The following is a 21,001-nucleotide window of genomic DNA, read 5'->3' as shown; positions in this document are numbered from 1 at the left end:
TCTTTTCTGCTTTCCGCAATCTCAGTTGCCCTTATCTGCCTTGCCTTCCCAACTCATTTTCTGTCTGTCACTGAACTGACACACATTTGTGTCCACACACACACACACGTACACACACACACACACATGCATGTATGCACAACACGCACAGAGATACTCCAAGGGTTAATCTGGACCATTAGTAACCAGAGCTGACTGTAAGTATGTGCTATAAAGTGAGTGAAGGGTGGAAGCCAAGTGACAGACTCGGGGACTGAGTGGATCTCACCTTACATGTGTTCCCCATGACATTTAATATGACTGTCATTAATCATAGCAGTGAAACAAATACTACTTTCACTATCCTGTGATAGCAATATTCCTTAGCTCTCGGCTCTTGTGGTGTTCCATTAATTAATGATACCACAAGGTGGTAAAGTTGTCCTTCAGAATAAAGGGGTGTGCCTTCCTACATTTCAAATCCAGTCATTTTCAGTGTTTCTTTTTTTAGATGTTTACATTTAATATTGTGACATCTACAACCATGAAACTGGTATAATTGCAAAATTAGTGGCTTTCATCAGCATAAAAGCTGGAATCACCCCCACTCTTTCACATCTGTGCGCATACAGATAAAGCCTCCAGCTGTGTCTCATGTGCGCCTTCTTGGTTATTGTGCCCGGAGGGCAAAGGGCTGAGGGTCACTTTAGTGATATCTGGTTTTGCTTTAACTCGGTTCAGAAATCCTGCAGCTTCATGAATATTATAATGAACTGCATTCACTTCAGAGCTCTTGCTGGTCGATAGTAGTTCAAGGGGGCACACACACACACACACACACACACACCCCTTCACTGTAGCGTATACTCTGCTTAGTGTGTGTCTTTGTCTTTATCCTTCTGTATTGTAAACCTTTGTGTCAAACAAAAGCCTCAACTCCACTCCAACAGGTCTCACGTGTGGGCAGCACATGTGGTTATATATATCTGTGGCCGTATAGTCTAAATAAGGCAACAGTCACAACAGTGATGAATAATAGATAGTGAAAAAAAGCCGCTTTAACACAACCATTGGCTAGAAACGGGACTCAGAAAGAGCACACTTAGAAACAACTGCATTAATGTGGAGTGCAATATCTAAATTTGATCCCATTGATTAAGATAATACCAAACAATTTAACATAGTTAGCAGAGGGTTTGATGCATAAGATTGTTCATGAAATTCTTATCACATGAAAGTCGCGTTAGGATTTTATAAAAGTTCTGTTTCGCTCATCCATGCTGCACTGCCAGACCAGTGTTTTGAAGTTTGAAGAGCACTGTATAATATGATGAGATGGCTAGAAGAATTCATTTTCAGATTCATCTGCCTTAATATAGTCTTAGCCAAGCATGCTTTTTACTTAACTGCACAACTTCATGCGTGTCTACAGTACAGCAAAGAGAGCAGAGGTATAAGACAACAGGGAGCAGAGTCTGGCAGGCTTAAACACTAGTTAGGCCGGCTGAGCTAATTAGTCAAGATTTCCTCATCCTGATTCAGAGGAGGAAAGCCTGGGATTACTGAGACAAGCCCTGTGTCTGTCTATGAAATTGTGTCAGGCTGTTGAAACGGTTCAGCAGGGGGGTTTCAGTGCATTTATTTGCAAAAGTCAACTAATGAGAGCTTTACAAATGTGTGACAGTGTGCTGCACAGCAAGCGTTAGAATTGGCTTCTGGTAGTGAGATAACTATTCTCCCCTCACCCCCTCGAGGATGAAAAGGAGCTTAATGGTACGGAACCCAGCGGGGGGTGCCTCTCTCTTTTGGGAAGCTGCGACACTGTGACCTCTCGCCCTCTATGCTCTGCTTTTGTGCCTTTTAGCTGTCTCACGTCTGCCATTTGTCCCCGTCCTCCCAGAGCAACAACACTTTCTTCTGTAACTGGAACATGTTTTCATCTCTCTGCCTGACAAAAGGCTTCCACCATAAAAACAAAAGTCATTTTTAGTGATAGAGAAAATGTGTTTTTTCAGCAGAACTTCATGATGTGTTATCATTGTTTGCAGCTCAGATGTTAACAATACTTATGCCAACAGTACACCCTAAATTAATTAATTGATTAGTTTATTATTCATCTGCTGGATGAAGGTGCTTGTAAGTTGCTCTGGGAAAAGTGAAAGCCTGCATCCCTATGAACTCCTGTAAAACACACAAGTCATGTGACACTGTTGACCAGCCACAGGCAAAATTGTAAACAAGATTGCAATAAAGTTAAGCTGGCCAACAGGACACATGCCAGAGATCAAACCCAAGGTATGTCTTGGGCCTACACTTCTCCTTGGCTCCTCAGAATTGACACGAGGTGTGAGGTAACCTGTCATTCTGAGAACTTTCAGTCACCATGACACTTGCACACACACTGAAGTTCTTGAGAGAGTCATGAGTTGTTGTTTTTTCGAAGTGAAGGTGTTGTGCCACATATTCTGCCCAGCCCCTCTCAGCCATATCAGCGTAAGCGATAAGTGATACGGCCAACTTCCTTTTACAGACTAACACCTCTCTTCAAACAGTAATTTGATGTGTTGGAGGAAGAACAGGCTGCAGCAACATGTGATTAATTCCTGCACAGTTTGGATTAAAATGTCACATCAGTGTCTTTTTGCCTTGTGTATCTTTTAATGTGATTAAATCCCTTTTACTCTATCTCCCCACTTAGGGATGCACTTGCAGAGTGCTCTCATTGAGAGAGATCACAGTGGTCTTTGATCAGGAGCTTAGAAAGACCTGCTTCATTCCTGTTCCTTTCCTAAACGCTTGTCTCTGTTCTCTGTGTGGGCTTCTGGCTTACAAGAAAAGCAGGCTAATCAGTTAATAATGCAGTATCTACTTGTGTAATAGTCAGTGGCTGTGTTCCAACCTGCAGTGAACAACGCTTACTACACCGGTAAAGTGCCCTGTCTGTGTGTGTGTGTGTGTGTGTGTGTGTGTGCGTGCGTGCGCCCCTTTAATTCATGAATTGCCTCTTAAAGCCCCCACAGTCCAGTCTGCCAATTACTCTCATTAGGGATTCTCCGTTACTGTTAGAGTGGAAAAGGAAGCTCCTTGGCTACAACTCTTGTCCCGTCTCCATCTCCCTTCTCCTCTTAAGATGTGTACTAAATCTTCCTCATTTAAAGCTGTGAAACACACAAAGCTGTGGCAGAATTTCCTAAGAATATGATTATTAACATGATATTTCTTGAAGTAAGTTTTTTGAGCAGTGATCCAAATGTTTTTTTTCATCCTTTCATACTCTGCTTGAATCTTTGAAGAGTATAGTGTTTTGTTGGGCTTCTTTTCAGCTCAGCCTTGCAAATCAGAGAGGATTTACAATCCATTTTCTTATGTCTGAACATAGCATTATTTTGTGTTTTGAATGAAAACCACTTTGTTCCCTGTGGTCTCCTTAGAGGTGAAATGGAAAAGAAGCAGGAGAGGGTGCTGCTGTTATTAATGTTTTTCTGCTGCTGTTATTTATAACAAACTACCCTGCAGGTTGAATATGCACCCTTTTCCAGCCCAGAGTTATTTATGAGTCTGGTCTGGAACTGTGTGCAGTGTTTCATAAATCCATACTCTGCAGGCCTGTTAGTTATATATTGCAGGACCACACACACTGATACAGTGGATACACAGGTGCACACACACTTCCTGTTGTTATTATCACCTATAAGTTGCCTTCAAAATTATTCTGAAGTCTGGTTTGCCTGCCTGCAACTTCTCTCAGTTCCCAGTGCTGCTACTATATGATAATGCAGAGCTGGGTTGAATGTGCACAGCCGTGTAAGAGCAATCAGGCTTTAGTGGGCCTATAAATTGCTGGAGTGATCACTGCTTGGCAGACTCTAAGCTCCTGTGCTCTCTCGTAGCCTTGAACAAATTTGTTTTATAGCCTGAAATACACTCCACTGTTGCTCTCCTTAGGGCCAGCAGTCAAAAAAAACAAATGCACTTGCAAGCACAAAGTGCACACATAGAACAAATATGCACTGATTCACTTGCATGTAGGTCTTTGCATACACAGGCATATTCCTGAACCTCTTTCATGTACATCAAACATGATATAGGACTTAGACACATGCATATTATTTCTCTCTTTAGCACTCTGTGCTCTGACTCCACCCAGTGTGTGCTGGGACCCAGCTGCAGTAAAACACACTGCCTTTGTGTGAGAACAGCTGGCTACAAAGTCACTTGGGCACACATAAGCAAATGTGCACAAGCATCCACACAGATATTCACATAGTTTTCCATGCATGCAGAGCTGAAACAGTCTCTACTGTCAGTGAGTAATTGAATGCATAAGGTGTTGGGAGGAGGGAGAGTTCACGGTGTTCCAGCTATAAGAGCTACTTGGTTCACTGTTGAAACTCTGCAACAAATCACCTCAGTGATGATATCATCATGTTGGCACCTACACCAGGGTACACTGGCATAAGAGAGGGTTCACGGAGGTTGCGTGTTAAGTAAGTGTTGGCAGTGAACAAGCTTGCACTGCTTTGTCGCCAGTTTCGTCATAAAAAGCAACTGCAAACACTCCACCCGTTACTGTTTCTCTCCCCCTCCTCTCTATCTTCCATGACCAGTACCAAACCAGTTCCCTTCACTGTTGTTTTGCCCCGGCTTCTCAGCAGCAGCTGACGTTTGAAACACTGAAGGGACGTTGTTTGGTGAATGGCATCATTGTGTTTGAGTGGTTGGGGATTGTTGTGTGGTTTCTCTTTGCTTCTAATCGGACTCCAGGCTCTGTGTTCTGTAAATCATTTTTGCATGTGTGCATGCATTGGTATTTGTCTGCATATATAGTGACACTTATGACCATATGTCTGCTGCGCCACTGTGACCTGTTACTGTTTGTTAATGTGACTCAGTTCCCCCAACAATCCTCTCACTGCTCACTGTCATCCAGTCATCCAGTCATCAATAATCTATCCATTCTTCTGTCTCCATCATTCTTTCCTCTTTCGATCTTCTTCTTGTATCTTCATTCTCATTTGCTCTTGTACTGTGACCCCCTCTCGGCTAATTTGCCATTGATTTTTGTTTCTCTATCTTCATTCATCGTCTCCTCTTTCTCATACTCTCAACTGCTTCCTCCATCCTTAACTGCCGCCATGCTCTGGGTGTGTGAGAAAGAGCGAAAAGGAAAGCGGAAGTGGGTGGAGGGGAAGGCGAGGCACATAGTTGTGGCTGGTTAATTGAAAGCCAGCCGTTTGCTCAGTAAAGTCCCACGTATGGGAGTGGTCAGGAATTTGCAGGTCTTGGTTTTGTGTGTGTGTGCAACGTGCAGACAGAGCACATTTGTGTCAATCTGCATGTCAGTGACTGTGAATACTGACAGATTGTGCATGTTATTGTGAGTGTGTGAACTTGTGTGTTTGTCTGTTTTTGTACAAATGAATGGGTAAGCAAGACTTTTGCCTTTTTCTCAGTGTGTTTGGTCCTGCTGTTGTTATTGCTCACTTTTGTCCTCATGTTCCTCTGCACTCCATTAGCCTCCATCACTCTGCCTGTCCAGACACTTTTTGTATTTGGCCGGTCAGCTATGGGTTCTTCTGTGTTCACAAAGAGTTCACAGAGCCAGCAAAGAAAAGGTGGCATGGTTCTGTGGCGGTTAAACCAGCCTTAAAATGGTGAAAACTACTTCCATCCCAATATCAGCAATCCTCTTTGTGTCCTCTGACCCTCTTACAAGCAAACAAGCAGAAGGACAATTGCTCTACTGACACCGTTATCGATGTCTGGTGTGTATGTGTTCATGTGTTTCGGATGTGCAGCACAGTGCCACAGTAAAACCCCTGCACACTTACAAGTGTACATGACAGCCATGCCAGCAGCTCTGTGAAGCTGTACTCGGGCACGGTGGTGCATTGAACTAGATGCTAACATCAGCGTGCCGACCTGCTCACGATGACAATTAGCAGGTATAACGTTTAATATGTTCGCTGTCTTAGTTTAGCATTTTAGCACGCTAACATTTGGTAAACACACGGCACCACTGAGGCTGATGGGAATGTCATTATAGTGTCATTACGGCACGAGAGGAAAAGTCTCATTTTCTGTTTACTGTCAATAATTATATTGATTTTCATGGCAATCCATAGTAGTCGAGATATTTCGTGACATCCCATCCATAAAGCCAAGCTGCTAGCGTTTATATTTTCTCTTGATTATCAATCGAATTAATTTTGTTGAATAACTTTAAACAACTCCTCCTCCTCCGCCTCCTCCCTTCTGTGACTTTAATTCCCAGGTTGTCTGAATTAATATGATTTCACTAATCATTTGTGTGTTAAACCTCCCCCCCCCACCCCCATGGACTCAACCCCATGCTGTAACTGCAGCTGTCTGGCCTGCTTCGGGATAGAAGGCAGAGGTCAAGGGTCGGTGACCTGAACAGGAACGCCTGCTCATGCAGAACAGCACATCGTAAACAAACCATTATACGCCATCTGCAGCAGCGTCAAGTCCCCGAGCAGCGTGTAGGTGTGGGTGTGTTAGCGCCTCCGTGATCACACCCACAGACACACAAGTGAGGATCAACACGGCCAGACGGGGACTGAGAGGTGACAGAGAAGTGACCATCTGGTATCTAATGAGGCATCAAATTACCTGCTGAAAGGTCACATTAGCGTTACGCACAATACTGTGTGCGTCACAGTAATGCCTCCAAATAATGTTGTTTGAAGCAGAAATGGTTCAATTACCGCTGCGGTTATTGGAACATTTATCCGTAACTCGGTAAAATTACTGGACGATAAAAACTTTTTTCAACAGCTGTAATGGATTTTCATGGTCTTTTATACAGACATTTTTGGTCCTCATAATATAAATCCTCCTGACTTTGCTGGTCCCCTTCCTTCCCTTAAAGTTTACATATTTTTGGTTTCTTGAAATGTTGAGACAAGATGAACTACTGTGAAATTTGCTAATTTGGATATTCATAGCAGATACAGCCTACTAACTGTGTAAGTCTCTTTTGTACTAATGCCAGCAATAGTTCACACTTATCCGATACTTATCCAATGAAATTTCTTAACACCTACAGAATAGATATGCAAATTCATAGTTCCCAGATGATAAATCCTGCAGCTTTGAAAATGCAATGTTTCCTCTAACACCGCCATGAGGTTGACTTTTGTGGTTTTGAATGAAATGTGTCAATAATTAAAGTCTTGCCAGCAGCTTTGTGAGGCTATATGGATCATTCTGGTACATACATGTCCCCTTCTGGATGTATTGTACTTTCTTAGCTTCAGCATGTTAGCAGGGTAATATTGGCATGTAGCTCTGAGCTCTGCTGTGCCTCAGTACAGCCTCACAGAGCTGATGGCATGGCTGCAGACTCTAAGTCCTGTATGCGTGCAATTTAAGGTTTGGTGTCTTGTCCAAGGTCTAGATTCAATAATAACCTTCTTTCAAATTATAATTGCCAGCTTGAAATTATGAAGTTTTCTGTCTTTAGCCATTAGTATAACTGTCATGTTTTGGAGACACCCTTGTCTGTATATACTTTTGCCCTAAGATTTTGTGTTTTTCTTTTTCATCAACACCTTAATCCTCCTCATTTTTGCTCATCTTCCTCACCACCACTCCCTTGTTCCTTATCCCCTCACCCTAATAGTCTGTTTCCCCATAGTATTTTGCTCTTGCTTGTCTCCATCCTGAAGTTTCCTATCTCCTCCTTTCTTCTCTCTCCTCCTGCTTTGTACTCTTTTCTTCAAGTCCCTCCCTTGTTTTCTCTGACATAACCACACCCCCTTTGCCTCACTGCTTGATATACCCAACATGCACTGCATCCCTGTCGCCCATCCACCCTTTCTTCACCCTCTATCTGGCTGCTGTCGACACTGACACCGTCACAGGCAGTCAGCCACTCTGGCAATGCCCACTGGTCTAACACCTGCCACTCTGAACACACAGTGTGAGTGTGTGTTTATCTGTGCCTATTTTTTATTGGTAAAAGAACTTAAAAAGAAACTGAGCGTATCATCCACTAATGGTTTCTTGTGTATATGAGCCTCTGTTGTTAGGTGTGTTTATGTCGTACTTACTTCATTGTGAGTATTTATGTCAGACTGTTGCACTCTTTTAGCCCGACATACAGCCAGTCATGTGGATTAGAGTCAGATCTAGGCTGCTCGATTTCTATTCTGAGAGCCCCAGAAGGAGAAGCCTGTTAATTTAGCTGCTATAAATACAGGACCTCAACCCAGCAGGTCACTCAAAGACCCACTGCGTGGAACTGGACCACGGTGACAGCTTCTTTACTGTGTGTGTGTGTGTGTGTGTGTGTGTGTGTGTGTGTGTGTGTGTGTGTGTGTGTGTGCGTGTGTGTGTGTTTATATATGCGAGTGTATGCATTCCTTCAAAGTTGGCCAGCCAGCCTCGGGTTCAGTGATGCATGCAGCATGGTCTGTGGTGCCACAGTCGAGAAGGACATTTGGACACAGCCTTGAGCTGGGCTTTCTCTCCTTTCTCTGTTAATTCTCAGTCCAAATTTACTTTTCCTTTTTTGTTCATGACTATCATTAACATAGTTGCTTTAGCTATAAAATGTTAAAACACAATTTTTCAATTATGAATTACATATCTGTTGCATCAAAATCAGAAATATAAATGTGGCCTTGCTTAAGTGGTTTTCTCTTATTTTCCCATTCTCAGTAAAGTTAATATTTTTCTTTCCAAAAAAAGAGACACTTGAAAGAAAAGCTCATCAACTTTCATAAACAAACACTTGACCTTTTGCAATTGAAGCCTCTACTTTGTACCTTACAGTCATCTAGTAGTTAAATGTTATCTCTGTTTATACAGTTGCTGTAATTTGCTCAGCTTTCTTTCACAGTAAAGAGTACTGTAATTGCTTTTCAGTCATTGAAAGTGTTTATTTAATGACTGGCTTATTTGTGTAGCAACATTGTGTGTAACAGCCACAGTGCAGATTATACACGACTCTGGACTGATCATTATCTTCATTATCGTCAATATAAATTCGCTTGGTCGTGCTGTGTCTGATAATTCCTTACTTTGGCAGTGTTTCTGAGGAGAAATGTCATGTTAATCAATTCATCCCTTTTTAATGTCGTTTAGTATTATGTAGGGAGTAATGCTCTAATGCACAGCATTCTGTTATTGACAATATTTTAAAGTTTTAGTGGTTTGGATTGGAGAAAAATAGTTGGATTCATGTGATTTACAGCTGCTGGTGTAGCTTTCCCCATCATGCACAAACATTGTGGTTGTATCTTAAGAAGCGAGTTTTTCCAGTATTGTGGTTAATCAAGAATTATACAAAATATCTAATTTTGTAGTATACTGTATCCAATCAAGAATCTGTGTCCAAATTTGGACTTTCATGTTGAAATCCCATTCATTCCCCTCCTACTGGGTCTCTGTTGCACAAAGTGTCTCGTGCTTAGAGAGAGGCAGGTAGAAAGGAGAAAGAAAGTGTGGAGGAGAAGAAAGAAAAGCCGATTGAGGACAGTGAAGTGGAACGGATGGGGTGTGAAAGAAGGTGGAAGAAGATGAGCGGTGAATGTATAAAAGCTTAAATGAACAGAATAAAAAATTCATAAGAATCGCAGAGAGAGAGAGAAGATAAATGAGAAATATCGGAATAGGGGAGGGGACCATGTATTTATCAGGCAGAGGGCTGGGAAAAGAAAGGCAATGCGAGAATTAGAGATTATTTGTGAGGAGAGTGTCTGCTTGTTAATTTATCACTGGAGAGGATGAGCACACACATTCACATGCACATTCTCCAGCAGGCAGATGTTGCCCACCATTTGTTCATATAAATGCATAATAATGAGTAAATTAATGGTTTTTCTTAAAGGCCACCTTGTTGATCAATATTTCCAGATGGAAGTGCAAATGTATGATTTACAGTTGTTTTACTTTGAACAAGAAGATTGTCACTAACACTCACGGTCAACCCAACTTTTCTTTTGCTTGGTCTTTTGATTCTTTTATCCCTTTTTCCTCTCTCGCCTCTTTTATCTCGTATCTTAAATACTCCATTCCCTTCCTGTCTACACTTTAAGCTCATGGACACAGTATTTTTATACTGCTGACAGAGTGAAGACAGGCTTAGAGATTTGTTTAAACTATGGACAGCATCACAAGAGCCAGACAGTTCTGAGGATTGAGGAACCTTCATTGTCTGCGTGTGTTTGGGTTTGTGAATGTGTGTGCATATGCCCACATGGTTTGTGTGTCGTCTTGTATAAATTTAAAGACTCGCTTTAATCACCAGTGAGGTGGCTTTCTTGCCCCAGATAAGCCAGGTCAAATTTAGTTTGATGGTGTTTTCTTTTATTTCCTTTAAGAAATCTGTTTGGGGAAAGGGAGATCAGTTAGACATGGCAAAGAGTGTATGTGTACATTAGTGTCTGGGGCTTCTCATTTAGCCTGCAGACATTCAGTGTTTGACAGCTTCATTCTTTATGCTCAAACTTGAAATGTGCTGCACTAAATGATTCAGCATCTACATGTCTACTCACTGGGTTGTGGGCCCATTGGTAGGGCAAAAGGCCACGCACATACACACAATACCAATGAGCATAGACTCCACGGTGCTTTCAGAGACACAGCTCACTAATGTATCCACAAGAAGCCTGTAATCCGCTGCAGATTTCCACCTCCCAGTTGTCTCTAACCTTGTTCTTGTCTACATATTTTCCAAAAATGCACCCTTCACTGTGTGCAAGAGAAGTGAGCCTATTATCTACCTCAATCTCAATTCACCCCTTTCAGTTCCCTCATAATGTCTTTACATTTGCCAAAGACAAGGTTCGGTAAAAATGTGCCATTATCAATAATTGAATCCTAATTTTCCTCTCGCTCCCTGTTTTCCCCTCTCTCTCCTTCCACCACCCCTCGTCTCTACAGGACAGTGACATTCAGAAAAAGATTGACCATGAGATCCGGATGCGCGATGGAGCCTGCAAACTGCTGGCTGCCTGCTCCCAAAGAGACCAGGCTTTGGAGGCGGCAAAGAGCTTGCAGACATGCAGCACTCGGATCATGGCCTACATGTCGGAACTGCAGAGGATGAAGGAAGCTCAGGTCATGCAGAAGGTCCCACGCAGATCTTCAGACGCGGGGCCAATGGACGACAGACTCCCATGCAAAGGAAAAGTGGCCATCTCAGGCAAGTAATAAATAAAAATTTGTATTTCTGAAAGGAAGGTAATTGGAGAATGCTAAGGGGGAGAATTTTAAAGAATTTAGGAAAAGTTCAGCTTATTTATTATTGTAAATGTGACAGTCTAGGGAGCAAGAGACTGGCCAGCCATGAAATAGAGCTAATTTTCGCATCCTCTTACTGTTATAGATTGATGCTCAGCAGCTCTTGTCAGCCTCTAATAGGGAGTGTTTCGTTCTCTCTTTAATGACCACAGTGAACACGGTGACTTGCATCCAACCGCACTGCAGAGATAATTCACTTCAGGGAGCGAGACAATAGAAGTGAAATTTTGCTATTACTTTATTTGGTTTTAAAGCACAATAAAGGTGAACAGAGCTAAATTAATGAGATGGGAGACTGGTAGCATGTTTGTGTTTGTAAGGGCACTGTTGCATGTCTGGTACCCAGCTGGAAAGCATGCTACACACACACACACACACACACACACACACACACACACACACACACACACACACAGTCAGTAATTAGCTAAGGAGACAAACACACAGACGCACGCGTATCAGTTAGACAGTGAGCGTGATTAACATTTTCATGGTCTAATCCTCTGTCTGTTGTTATTACAGATCTGCGGATCCCTCTCATGTGGAAAGACACGGAGTACTTCAAGAACAAAGGAGGTGAGGAGTCACCTCTGTGAATGTGTTTGTAGCAATTAATTGATGGCTTATGAATGATTTATGCCTATAGGATTTATTAATAATTACCTTCTGAGGGAAGTGGTCTGTGGCTTCACACAACTATGAAATGGCTAATTCAAAGATGCTGAATGTGTGTGAAATATTGTGACTGCAGAACAAAAATCAACTTTTGTTATTCGCTGCGGGGCGAATCACTGATGTGGACTTCATATTTTTTAAATATGTGGCTCGAAGAGAATCCTACTGATCTGTGCAGGCTGGATATGCAGTATGACATTTTGTTCTACTCCCTGACACATCTGTAGCACTTCCTGAAGCTGATCTACACAATCTGTTGTAGCTTTTTTTTTTAATTTTTTTTATTATTAATATCTGTATTTGACAGGGACTGCTTTTTTTTTTTTTTTTTTTTTTTTTTTTTAAAGACATGAGAAACTCCTGATAGCACAATCTGACCCGCTGCTTAGTCTTGTTGGCTTTGCCTCTTGGCTCTGAGAGGCATAAGCATGCAGGCCCTGAATTAGGTCATTATTAGTAGGGCAGGAATAACAGTAATGGCAAACAAATGAAATCTGTTGTGGATTTAAGGAACGGCCCTTGACTTTTGTTCTGAGTAATTTTAATGTGAACGAGGTCATTGTAAAATGTCTTTAATACATTACAGAATTCAGTGATGTACTGAAAATATTTCTGCGTTGACTATTTTCTACCCCACCTCCTCTTGATAAAGTCAATATGGGTTAACCTCCGTGTAGTCATTATAATAGTCTCAGTGCTCAGTCTCTCCCCTGCCAGCATGAATGGAATTAATCTGCATGACCTGTGCATACAAATGAACTCAAGAGACAGGTAGTAGACTCTTAACAAAGCTTAATGAGGCTGTTAGTCAAGGTCATTAAGCATACAGAGACATAAACCGAGCCCAGGAGGCAAGGAGGAGTAAAGTATGTTTCTTTCACTCTTGTCCATCCATGTTTAAGCCAAGTGTCGAGCTCATATTTGGAATAATAAATTCAAGCATTAATTGGCGGTGGTCCATAAATAGGGAAACACATGAGTAGGAGGAGACTGTGTCAGTGTTTGTTGTAACCTTGAATTCTTTAGGAGGAATGGCAAAATGAGTGCCTGAATTCAGCTGTCCTGTAGAAGGAGAGAATCACACAATAGAAGAAAGATGGTAGCCCATCAGGAGTCACAACACCAATACCACAGGTGCTATTTCCTGGATACTTTTCTCATTGTTGTTACGGATATGATGGCAATGCGCTTCGATACAGGGATTTATGGATTTACCCGTAATCACAACATTCCCCAAAATGACATTGCAGTTTTTTTTACAATTAATTTTGAATCCTTGATGTAGTTTATTACCCGGGTTTTATTCACTACTGCGACATTAAAGAATGTTGTGCTTTAGTTTCAGCAGCAGAACCCCTATCAATGCTTCATAGGAACTCTTAGCACAGCTGGCCGTTGAACCATAACTAACAATAGTAGAAGTGCTTGTCAGGATCTGATCTTCTGTCAAGCTTCATCTGCTCAGGTCAAATACCCTGTCTCGCCTCTGGCTTCAACACTTTCTTATAACCCTTATTTCGGAGCTTACAATGAGCTTTCAAGTGATGCAACTGAATGAAAGCTTTTGAGATGTCTCATAAATGTGACATTTCATGGATTTGTATTTTTTTTTTTTCCCCCACATTGTACTTTGTAGAGCTTCATCGGTGTGCAGTGTTCTGCCTGCTGCAGCTGGGAGGAGAGATCTTTGACACGGACATGGTGATAGTAGACCGGACGCTCACCGATATTTGCTTTGACAACACCATCGTATTGTAAGTCATCTTTCAGTCCAATTACCAAACAGCCAACTGACTTATCAGCAGTGGTGCAACATGTATTCAGACAGCATAAAAATAATCTGCTGCGTGTAACATTCTGCAATAAAAGTTCAACTTTAGTAAAAGTATGCAAGTAATACCAGCAAAATTTTGGGTCAAAAGTATACGTACTTATTATGCTGAATGGCCCCATGCAAAGTATTAAAAATAGACTTGAGGTATGCCCGACTTCAACTTTATTATTTTTGTTGCTTAGTGATCTCATGGTGTGAGTATACAGTCTTTAATGCATGATAATAATTTATTTAACATGGTAGTATGTTTTGTATATAACACAAGTTGTCACATACATGTAGAAGACTCAAAAGTAAAATGTTTCTGCCTGAAATGCTGTGGAATAGAAGTATAAAGTAGCATACATATAAAATACTCAAGTAAAGAACAAGTATCTCAAAATTATACTTGCAATTAAGTCCACTACATGAGTATATATACTCAGATACTTTCCACCACTGCTTTTGATTGACACTGATGGTAATAGTCATTTTGTGTGTATCCATTTGCAGTAGCGAGGCCAGTCCAGGTTTTGAGCTGCGTGTTGAGCTGTATAGCTGCTGCTCAGAGGACGACTACTCTGCAGGGAGCACGCCGAGGAAACTAGCCAGTAAGCTGAGCTCCTCACTTGGGCGATCAGCTGGGAAGAAGCTCCGAGCAGCCATGGAGCCTGGACCATGTAGTCCTGTCAGCAATGGAGGGGCAGCCCCTCTCCTGCTGCCAGTTCCCTCTGTGCCGTAAGTTTAGATGGAAATATTACCTAAAAGGGAGAGCAAAATAATGTATTTCATTTCATGGCAGAGGACACAGGTGGCCATATTTATAGAGACCATTTCTCACTATAAACATACATACTCAAACAAGGAATAACATTTCTGTCTCCTTTCTTGTGCACTGACAGGGGCCCGAAGTACCACCTCTTAGCTCATACCACCCTGTCGCTGTCACATGTCCAGGACAGCTTTCGCACGCATGACCTCACCATTTCAGGCAACGGTGAGTGGCAGCCCCCATCAATCTGTGTACTCACCATCTTTCTGCTGTCTCTGCCAGATCCGGCCATCTGTCTATTTTTCTGTCCCTCTCTCACTCAACGCTCTCTCACACCTTCTCCTTGCATCCTAATAATTTCCTTGAAATCAATGTAATGGAAGTTCTCCTCCTCCGCCCTTACTTCTTCCCTCCCTCTCCTCCAATGTTCTCCAACAGACAGCCATTGTCAAGGTCACAGTAATAAAGGCTGTGCTAGTGAGGTGACTGCTGTGTAAAGCTGTAATGATGTGGGCTAACAAGGGCCCAGACCCTCAGACAGACAGGCCCCTAGTGTTTTATTCATTGGCCCTTCAGCCTGCTGTAAAATTTCACTGCCGCACTTCCTGACACTCGCTGCAGCTGCCAGTCTTTTACACCCAAGTGCCTTGTTGTGTGTTAAAAGAGGACTGGGGATGAAGTGTGTTTCTCTCTGTGTGTGTGTGTGTGTGTGTGTGTGTGTGTGAGTATACATTTTTGTGTGTAAATTTTGAATGTCATGTGGAAATATTTTGATTTATTTATGGTGTTTATTTTTGCCCATCCATCTACTCTCTGCCTCCAGAGGAGTGTTCGTACTGGCTGCCGCTCTATGGCAGTATGTGCTGCCGCCTCGCAGCGCAGCCTCACTGTATGACCCAGCAGATGATGAGTGGATGTTTGAAAGTGAAGGTAAGTTGGCAGGTATGTGTGCATGTATTCCTCTAAGGATTTCACTAGTTTTTGGGCTTTTGTCCTGACTTATTTTGATCCTTTTCTCCCCCCCATCATGTCTCTCCTCCCATCCGTCTCATGTTGTCATCTCTCTTTGTGTTGACACTTTTTCTTTATCTCGCAGCAGTGTGGAGGTGACACTCAGAGTTGGACAAAAGTGTACGCCGCTCTCAAAGGAACAAGTCTTTTCTGCTACCACCACCAAGAAGATGTGGAGGCTAACGTTGAGCCAGCTTTCACTATTGGTATCAACAAGGTTAGCAAAGGAGTCACAATTTAAAAAATTGCAGAAACCATCTAGAAAGGAGTCAAAACCTCTTTGAGGTTGATCCAACCATACAAATCCCCTAGCTGTGTATTTTTGGTAACACCTAAGGCAACAGCAGAATAAATGGGAAGGTACCGGGCTTGTGGATTGCTGCCAGTTTTAAATCCCAAGCCAACTAGTAGACTCTAAAAAGTGAATAAGAAATCTTTTCTTCAAGGTTCCCTTTTGCAGGCCGCTCAGCCCTCAGCATTCTTGATCGAGCTGCTCTGAGGTCAAGAGCTGAAAACTCTGGTTGTGTTTTCAGGTATGAATGTTTAGCGTGGCTGAAAAAGGGCATTCTAGGTAGGTAGGTAGTTACTTTATTAATCCCCAAGGGGAACTTTTTTCACTACAGCAGCTGCTGTGTACAGTGTACAATTCTAGTTAGAAGATTGAAACCATACCAAAATATTTGAATCTATTCATTGTCTTTTTGAGTCTTTGTAATCACAGCTCTATCCAATCACAAATCATATTTCCCCTATCCCCTCGTTTTCCCAGGCTCAAAAGCAAAGATGAGTCATTTAGCCAGTCAGGTTCTCAATCATCTTATTTCCTGTATGAGTTGATGCCTATGGGGACTTTTCATTCCTTCCATAGTGACTCATGCAGTCTTTTGTGGCCTTTGACCCTCCGCACACAGCAATCCTAAAGCCAAGTCGGTCAGATCAGATCTGTGTCATGCTCCGTTTGTCTACTGACCAGCTCTGCTGAAGAAGGGGGAGCCTAATGTTACAATTGAATGAATGGAACAACACTGCCATCTTGTGGTCATAAACAGACATAGACACATTTGGAGAAGAGCAAGAAGGTGGGAATTGGGAGTCTGCTCCTTTTGTTGGATAATTGCTGAAGGGAAATGGTGAAGAGGAGACTAATTGCAGGCTTTATTAACGAAGGCTTATTTTCAGTGGGGACTTACAATTACCGTAGCCTTAATGATCACTGGTTGCAGGACATAATTGTGTTCATTCAAGAGTATTGAATTTCATTCCCCACTGTTGTCATTTTGTGACAGATGATTGTATTCTTTCTCTCCTCCTGTGTTTCAGGAGACCAGAATACGTGCGTCAGAGAAAGACCCACACAGTAAAGTTCAGAATATCTGTATCAGTAATCAGTATGGAGGGGAGGAGGTCACACACACTCTGACCACAGACAGTCGAGAGGACACACACCGCTGGATGGAGGCTTTTTGGCAGCATTTCTATGATATGAGTAAGTGCTTGTTATGTTGTAGCACACAGACTGAGCCCATTTCAAACTCATATGTTTTACCAAAGCTGACTCTCAATTGCATTTAGTGTCTCTGTCTGCTGATTGTTTTGTTAAAAATGACACTTTGCCATCAATATACAGGCCAATGGAAGCAATGCTGTGATGACTTGATGAAAATTGAACTTCCATCGCCAAGGAAACCGGCTCCTGTCACACCAAAACAGGGCTCTCTTTACCATGAAATGGGTGAGACCTCTCCCTGATTATATGTTTTTGGCCACTTTAAACTATAAAATTCTGAAAAATAAAACAGGGAAAGAAAGCACTGCGCCCCCACTGCATGTTGATGGTGTGTAAATTTATTTCCTTGGGTGCATGTGCATGAATGATGCTGTCACAATTACATTTTCCTCTCTGATATCTCAGCCTCACACTCTGCTTTACTTCTCTGCACTATAGATAGAATGATTCTTATCTCTGACATGCTGACTCACTCTCTGTCTTCTGTTTCTCTGTTCCTCTTTGTCCTCTTTAATTTTCCTTGTGTGTCCTAAATCCATCCTTCCTCTGTATTTTCTATTTTGCCCTTCTTTATTTCCTTGTGTAATTACATTATATTTTTGAAAAAAACCTCTTTTCATCAACTTTCACCATCAATTAATGTGGGTGAATTTTCTTCATCCTTGAATGAATCTTTTTTTTTTGTTCTGCCATCATCAACCCTTATCGATTTTGTTCATGACCATCAAAACACCTATAAACTGAACTCTGTCCCGTTGCACACCTCCAATCCACTCCATCCCTTCTTTCTTGCCAATCCCGCTCTTGGTTTTCCTAACCGTCCTTGGCAGCCCCTCTTGCCACACCCTCCTGTGAGGGCCTTCTGCTGCAGGAAAACCCTGTGTCTGCTGAGATTCGTGCTCTGCTCTCGTCCTATTACAACGACAGGTGAAGTAACGGGAGTAGGGCTCCATATAAATTCTGTTGTGGCAAATGTTGCAGTCTCAAGAGGCTGGATTGAATTAACAATCCAGTCTGGACAGAATTATGCAGATCCACTTGAGGATAGTTTATTGATTCTGCAAATCATAACAAGACCAGATCTGTTTGTTCCACCACCATAAATATTCAGCAGTAAAACACGCCCTGATTAAATTTATTTAAATAATTGTCTATTTGACAATTATTTCAGGTGTTTTTCCTACAAGATAAAGATGTTATTTTGCATGACTGGACAATGCATGACTAAAAAAGAGAAAAAAAACACAAGGGCTCCTTAGGTGGTCATAAGAAATGTAACCATTTAATGCCTCTGCAATATTTGTCTCTTAAGAAACTAAAGGATCAGTAAAACTACCCTAATCAATACTTTTAGGAATGTTTCAAATAACTTTATCACCTGTTCTAAGAAGCCTAAATTTTAGATTTAATCCCAAATAACAATTTAAATTAGAAATTAAAATCCTTTGGAAAACCAGTTTCAAGCATACCCTATAGCAGTATAATGATGAGCTTTGCTGCTTCTTTCCTGCAGTTATTGAGTCATCTGATGACCTCAGCGGCACTGTATCTGACATCCTGGCTCGGAGGATGCAGGAGCTGGAGCTCCGGAGCCAGCTGGGCACCTCTCCCACCTGGATGTCTATGTTTGAGGAGAACAATACCAAGAGCGCTGGCCGCCCTCGTCAGTGTACTTCTCACCTGTCTGGTCACAGCCCCTGCACCCCTCATCGACTGCCCCGGAGCCCCATGAGTCCTCACCGCTGCCCACAGCTGGGTCTTCTGTCCTCAGATGCAAGTCTGACCTCGGACAGCGACAGCCACTGTAGCACCAGTCCGTGCTCTCACCACCATGGCTGGCCCGAGCCTTCTTCAAACTTCTCTCTCTTGTCATCTTCCCCATCCCGTCTGAGGCCTCGCACTCTTTCGTTGGATGCTAAGCTCAGTACCCTTCGAGGGAGGGGGTACGGAGGAGGAGGGACCCTCCAGTGCCCCTGCCAGACTCCCCCCTCGTCGCTGCTTGCTCCTCTCCCCATCTCCTCTCGTTCACCTCGGTCACAGCGCAGCACACAGACCACGCTCTCCTGCTCCAGCTCCACCTCCAGCAACAGCTCCAGCAACAGTGAGGGCAGCCACAGCCCTGAGTCATCAGAGGGAGTCCCCTTCTCAAGGCCCTCCCCAGCTCGACGCAGCCTCAGGAACCTCAGGGCCAGACTTGATCCTCGTAACTGGCTCCAAAGTCAGGTGTGAACTTGTTCCCTGATAGACATTTTATGCTTGCCTAAAGGCAACGGTGGTCATTAAACCATGGTTTAACTGGCTTAACACGTGAACCAAAGTAAGGCAATCTGCTCAGTCACATGCATAACCCTGAGGAGGATGTCTCTAGCCTGCCTCCTGGCGGAGGAGGGGAATGGAAGAGCCTCCTGGGGCAAACTGGAATGTCTTCTAACATAAACGACAGGTGACAATCACTACAGGAGTCTCTTCAAGTTATCAGTTGCCAGAATTTTGAAGACGTTCCAAAACGTAATGGGAGGTACTCTGATGGTCATGCTGCTTGGGAGAAAGTGATGCTCGGATACACGCCACTCTAGGCCTACTCTCTGTCTTTGAAGTCTAATTGTGAAACTGGAAATGGTTTTATCCCGGCCCTTGTAACATCGTTTCAAGATCATCTCTATTAATGCACTAGCGGTATGTTGACTGGATGTTTCCTGTTGTTATGTGGTAAAGGTTTGCAGTGTTCATGCTATGGAACCCAGTGAGCATGAGGCAAACTGCAAGATGAGCATAAGGTATAATCAGAGTTCTCAAATGTTAGAAACTATTACGTGTAGGGGAAAGGGTTCATGTTTGTTGCCTGTATTGTGATACCTGCTTCAGTGTACTTCAACTAATTATTCACACAACACATGATCTTTGTGGGTCTCCTAAAATGACTATGCACCATTTTGTTTTTATGCATGATTTGACTTACAGTTCAAATGTTTTACTACTTGAGATCATTTCAACAATGAATCTGGTGAAAGCTTAGCCTAATGCAAGTGCTCATACTTACTGTACTGTGATCTCTTCCGGGTAAAAATCTTTACTCTGGTCTTTACTTTTATACATCTATCTGCACACTACTGACAGGTTGCCGTCAGAACCAGGTGATAAACATTAAATTACGCACATAGGACAAATCCTAAATTAACAGATTTTAGCCAAAGCTTAAGTATTATTGAAAACCCAAGCCATACTAAAAAAAAAAATCTGCTACTCTGCTTCACTGCACTGAATATACCTATAAAAAGTCCAATAAAATGCAAAAAGTCCACCACTCCATTTTTATCGAAAAATTATTTATGGGGGCTGTATTTTAGAAAACAATCTATGAAATTGATTACCTACATGAAACTCTCCTCCGTCATTAGGATGATGACAGAGCAACAATTAAATTAAATGACGTGTTTACACTGCTACGTGTTTTTTTAAATTATGTTAGTTGTGGCCATTTAGACAACTCAAAGCAGTTCTTACGACAAGCAAACAGAATCAAATCTTAGGAGAGTCAGTGCAGTAAAGCCTCTGTTGTTTATTGTGGACTTTGGAAACGGTCACCTTCTTGAGACTCAAAACTTGATCAACCATTTTTACTAAGAAATGCAAGTGCTGGAAAGACAGCATTTGTTACTGTAAATTAATTTTTATAAGTTAACAAATAAACCTCCTCTCTTTGTCTTTTGTTACATTGTTAATTTTGTTATAAATGCAGCTGTATTGATGCCTGATTTATCATAATGTTAACAGATGATGTTCAGATCTTTAACTGTTACGAATAGATAACATTGAATGTTATAACCTTGCAAGAATTTCTCCGTGTTGGCAGGCTTTGTGTTCTGCATGTACATCATCCCAGAGGGCGAACATAAAATGAGAAATGTGGAAATCTCATGTTTAAATGATATAACATTAATTATAATAAAGGTTCTATCAATTCACAACTACC

General features: G+C 42.2%; 1 protein-coding gene across 4 annotated transcripts in view; it reads left to right on the top strand.

The window, feature by feature from the left end:
• The window catches only part of rtkna (rhotekin a), a 56,222-nt gene extending 35,226 nt beyond the window's left edge, over positions 1-20,996 (top strand). For 3 of the 4 annotated variants that reach the window (XM_069178433.1, XM_069178434.1, XM_069178435.1), the window contains exons 2-11: positions 10,891-11,152; positions 11,773-11,826; positions 13,562-13,679; positions 14,252-14,476; positions 14,641-14,735; positions 15,334-15,440; positions 15,607-15,738; positions 16,842-17,007; positions 17,149-17,253; positions 18,542-20,996. In XM_069178433.1, the coding sequence (XP_069034534.1) occupies positions 10,891-11,152; positions 11,773-11,826; positions 13,562-13,679; positions 14,252-14,476; positions 14,641-14,735; positions 15,334-15,440; positions 15,607-15,738; positions 16,842-17,007; positions 17,149-17,253; positions 18,542-19,257 (1,980 nt within the window). In that variant the 3' untranslated portion in view covers positions 19,258-20,996. Of the gene's footprint in view, positions 1-10,890; positions 11,153-11,772; positions 11,827-13,561; positions 13,680-14,251; positions 14,477-14,640; positions 14,736-15,333; positions 15,441-15,606; positions 15,739-16,841; positions 17,008-17,148; positions 17,254-17,858; positions 17,956-18,541 lie in introns of all 4 variants that reach the window. The other variant, XM_069178436.1, reaches the window with a different exon arrangement.
• Positions 20,997-21,001: the final 5 nt, after the last annotated feature.

This window comes from Embiotoca jacksoni, unplaced genomic scaffold (assembly GCF_022577435.1).
Source record: "Embiotoca jacksoni isolate LCO1_2020_lvr unplaced genomic scaffold, fEmbJac1.0.p SCAF_8, whole genome shotgun sequence".
Lineage (NCBI taxonomy): Eukaryota > Metazoa > Chordata > Actinopteri > Embiotocidae > Embiotoca > Embiotoca jacksoni.
This window is presented reverse-complemented; position numbering and strand designations above follow the sequence as displayed.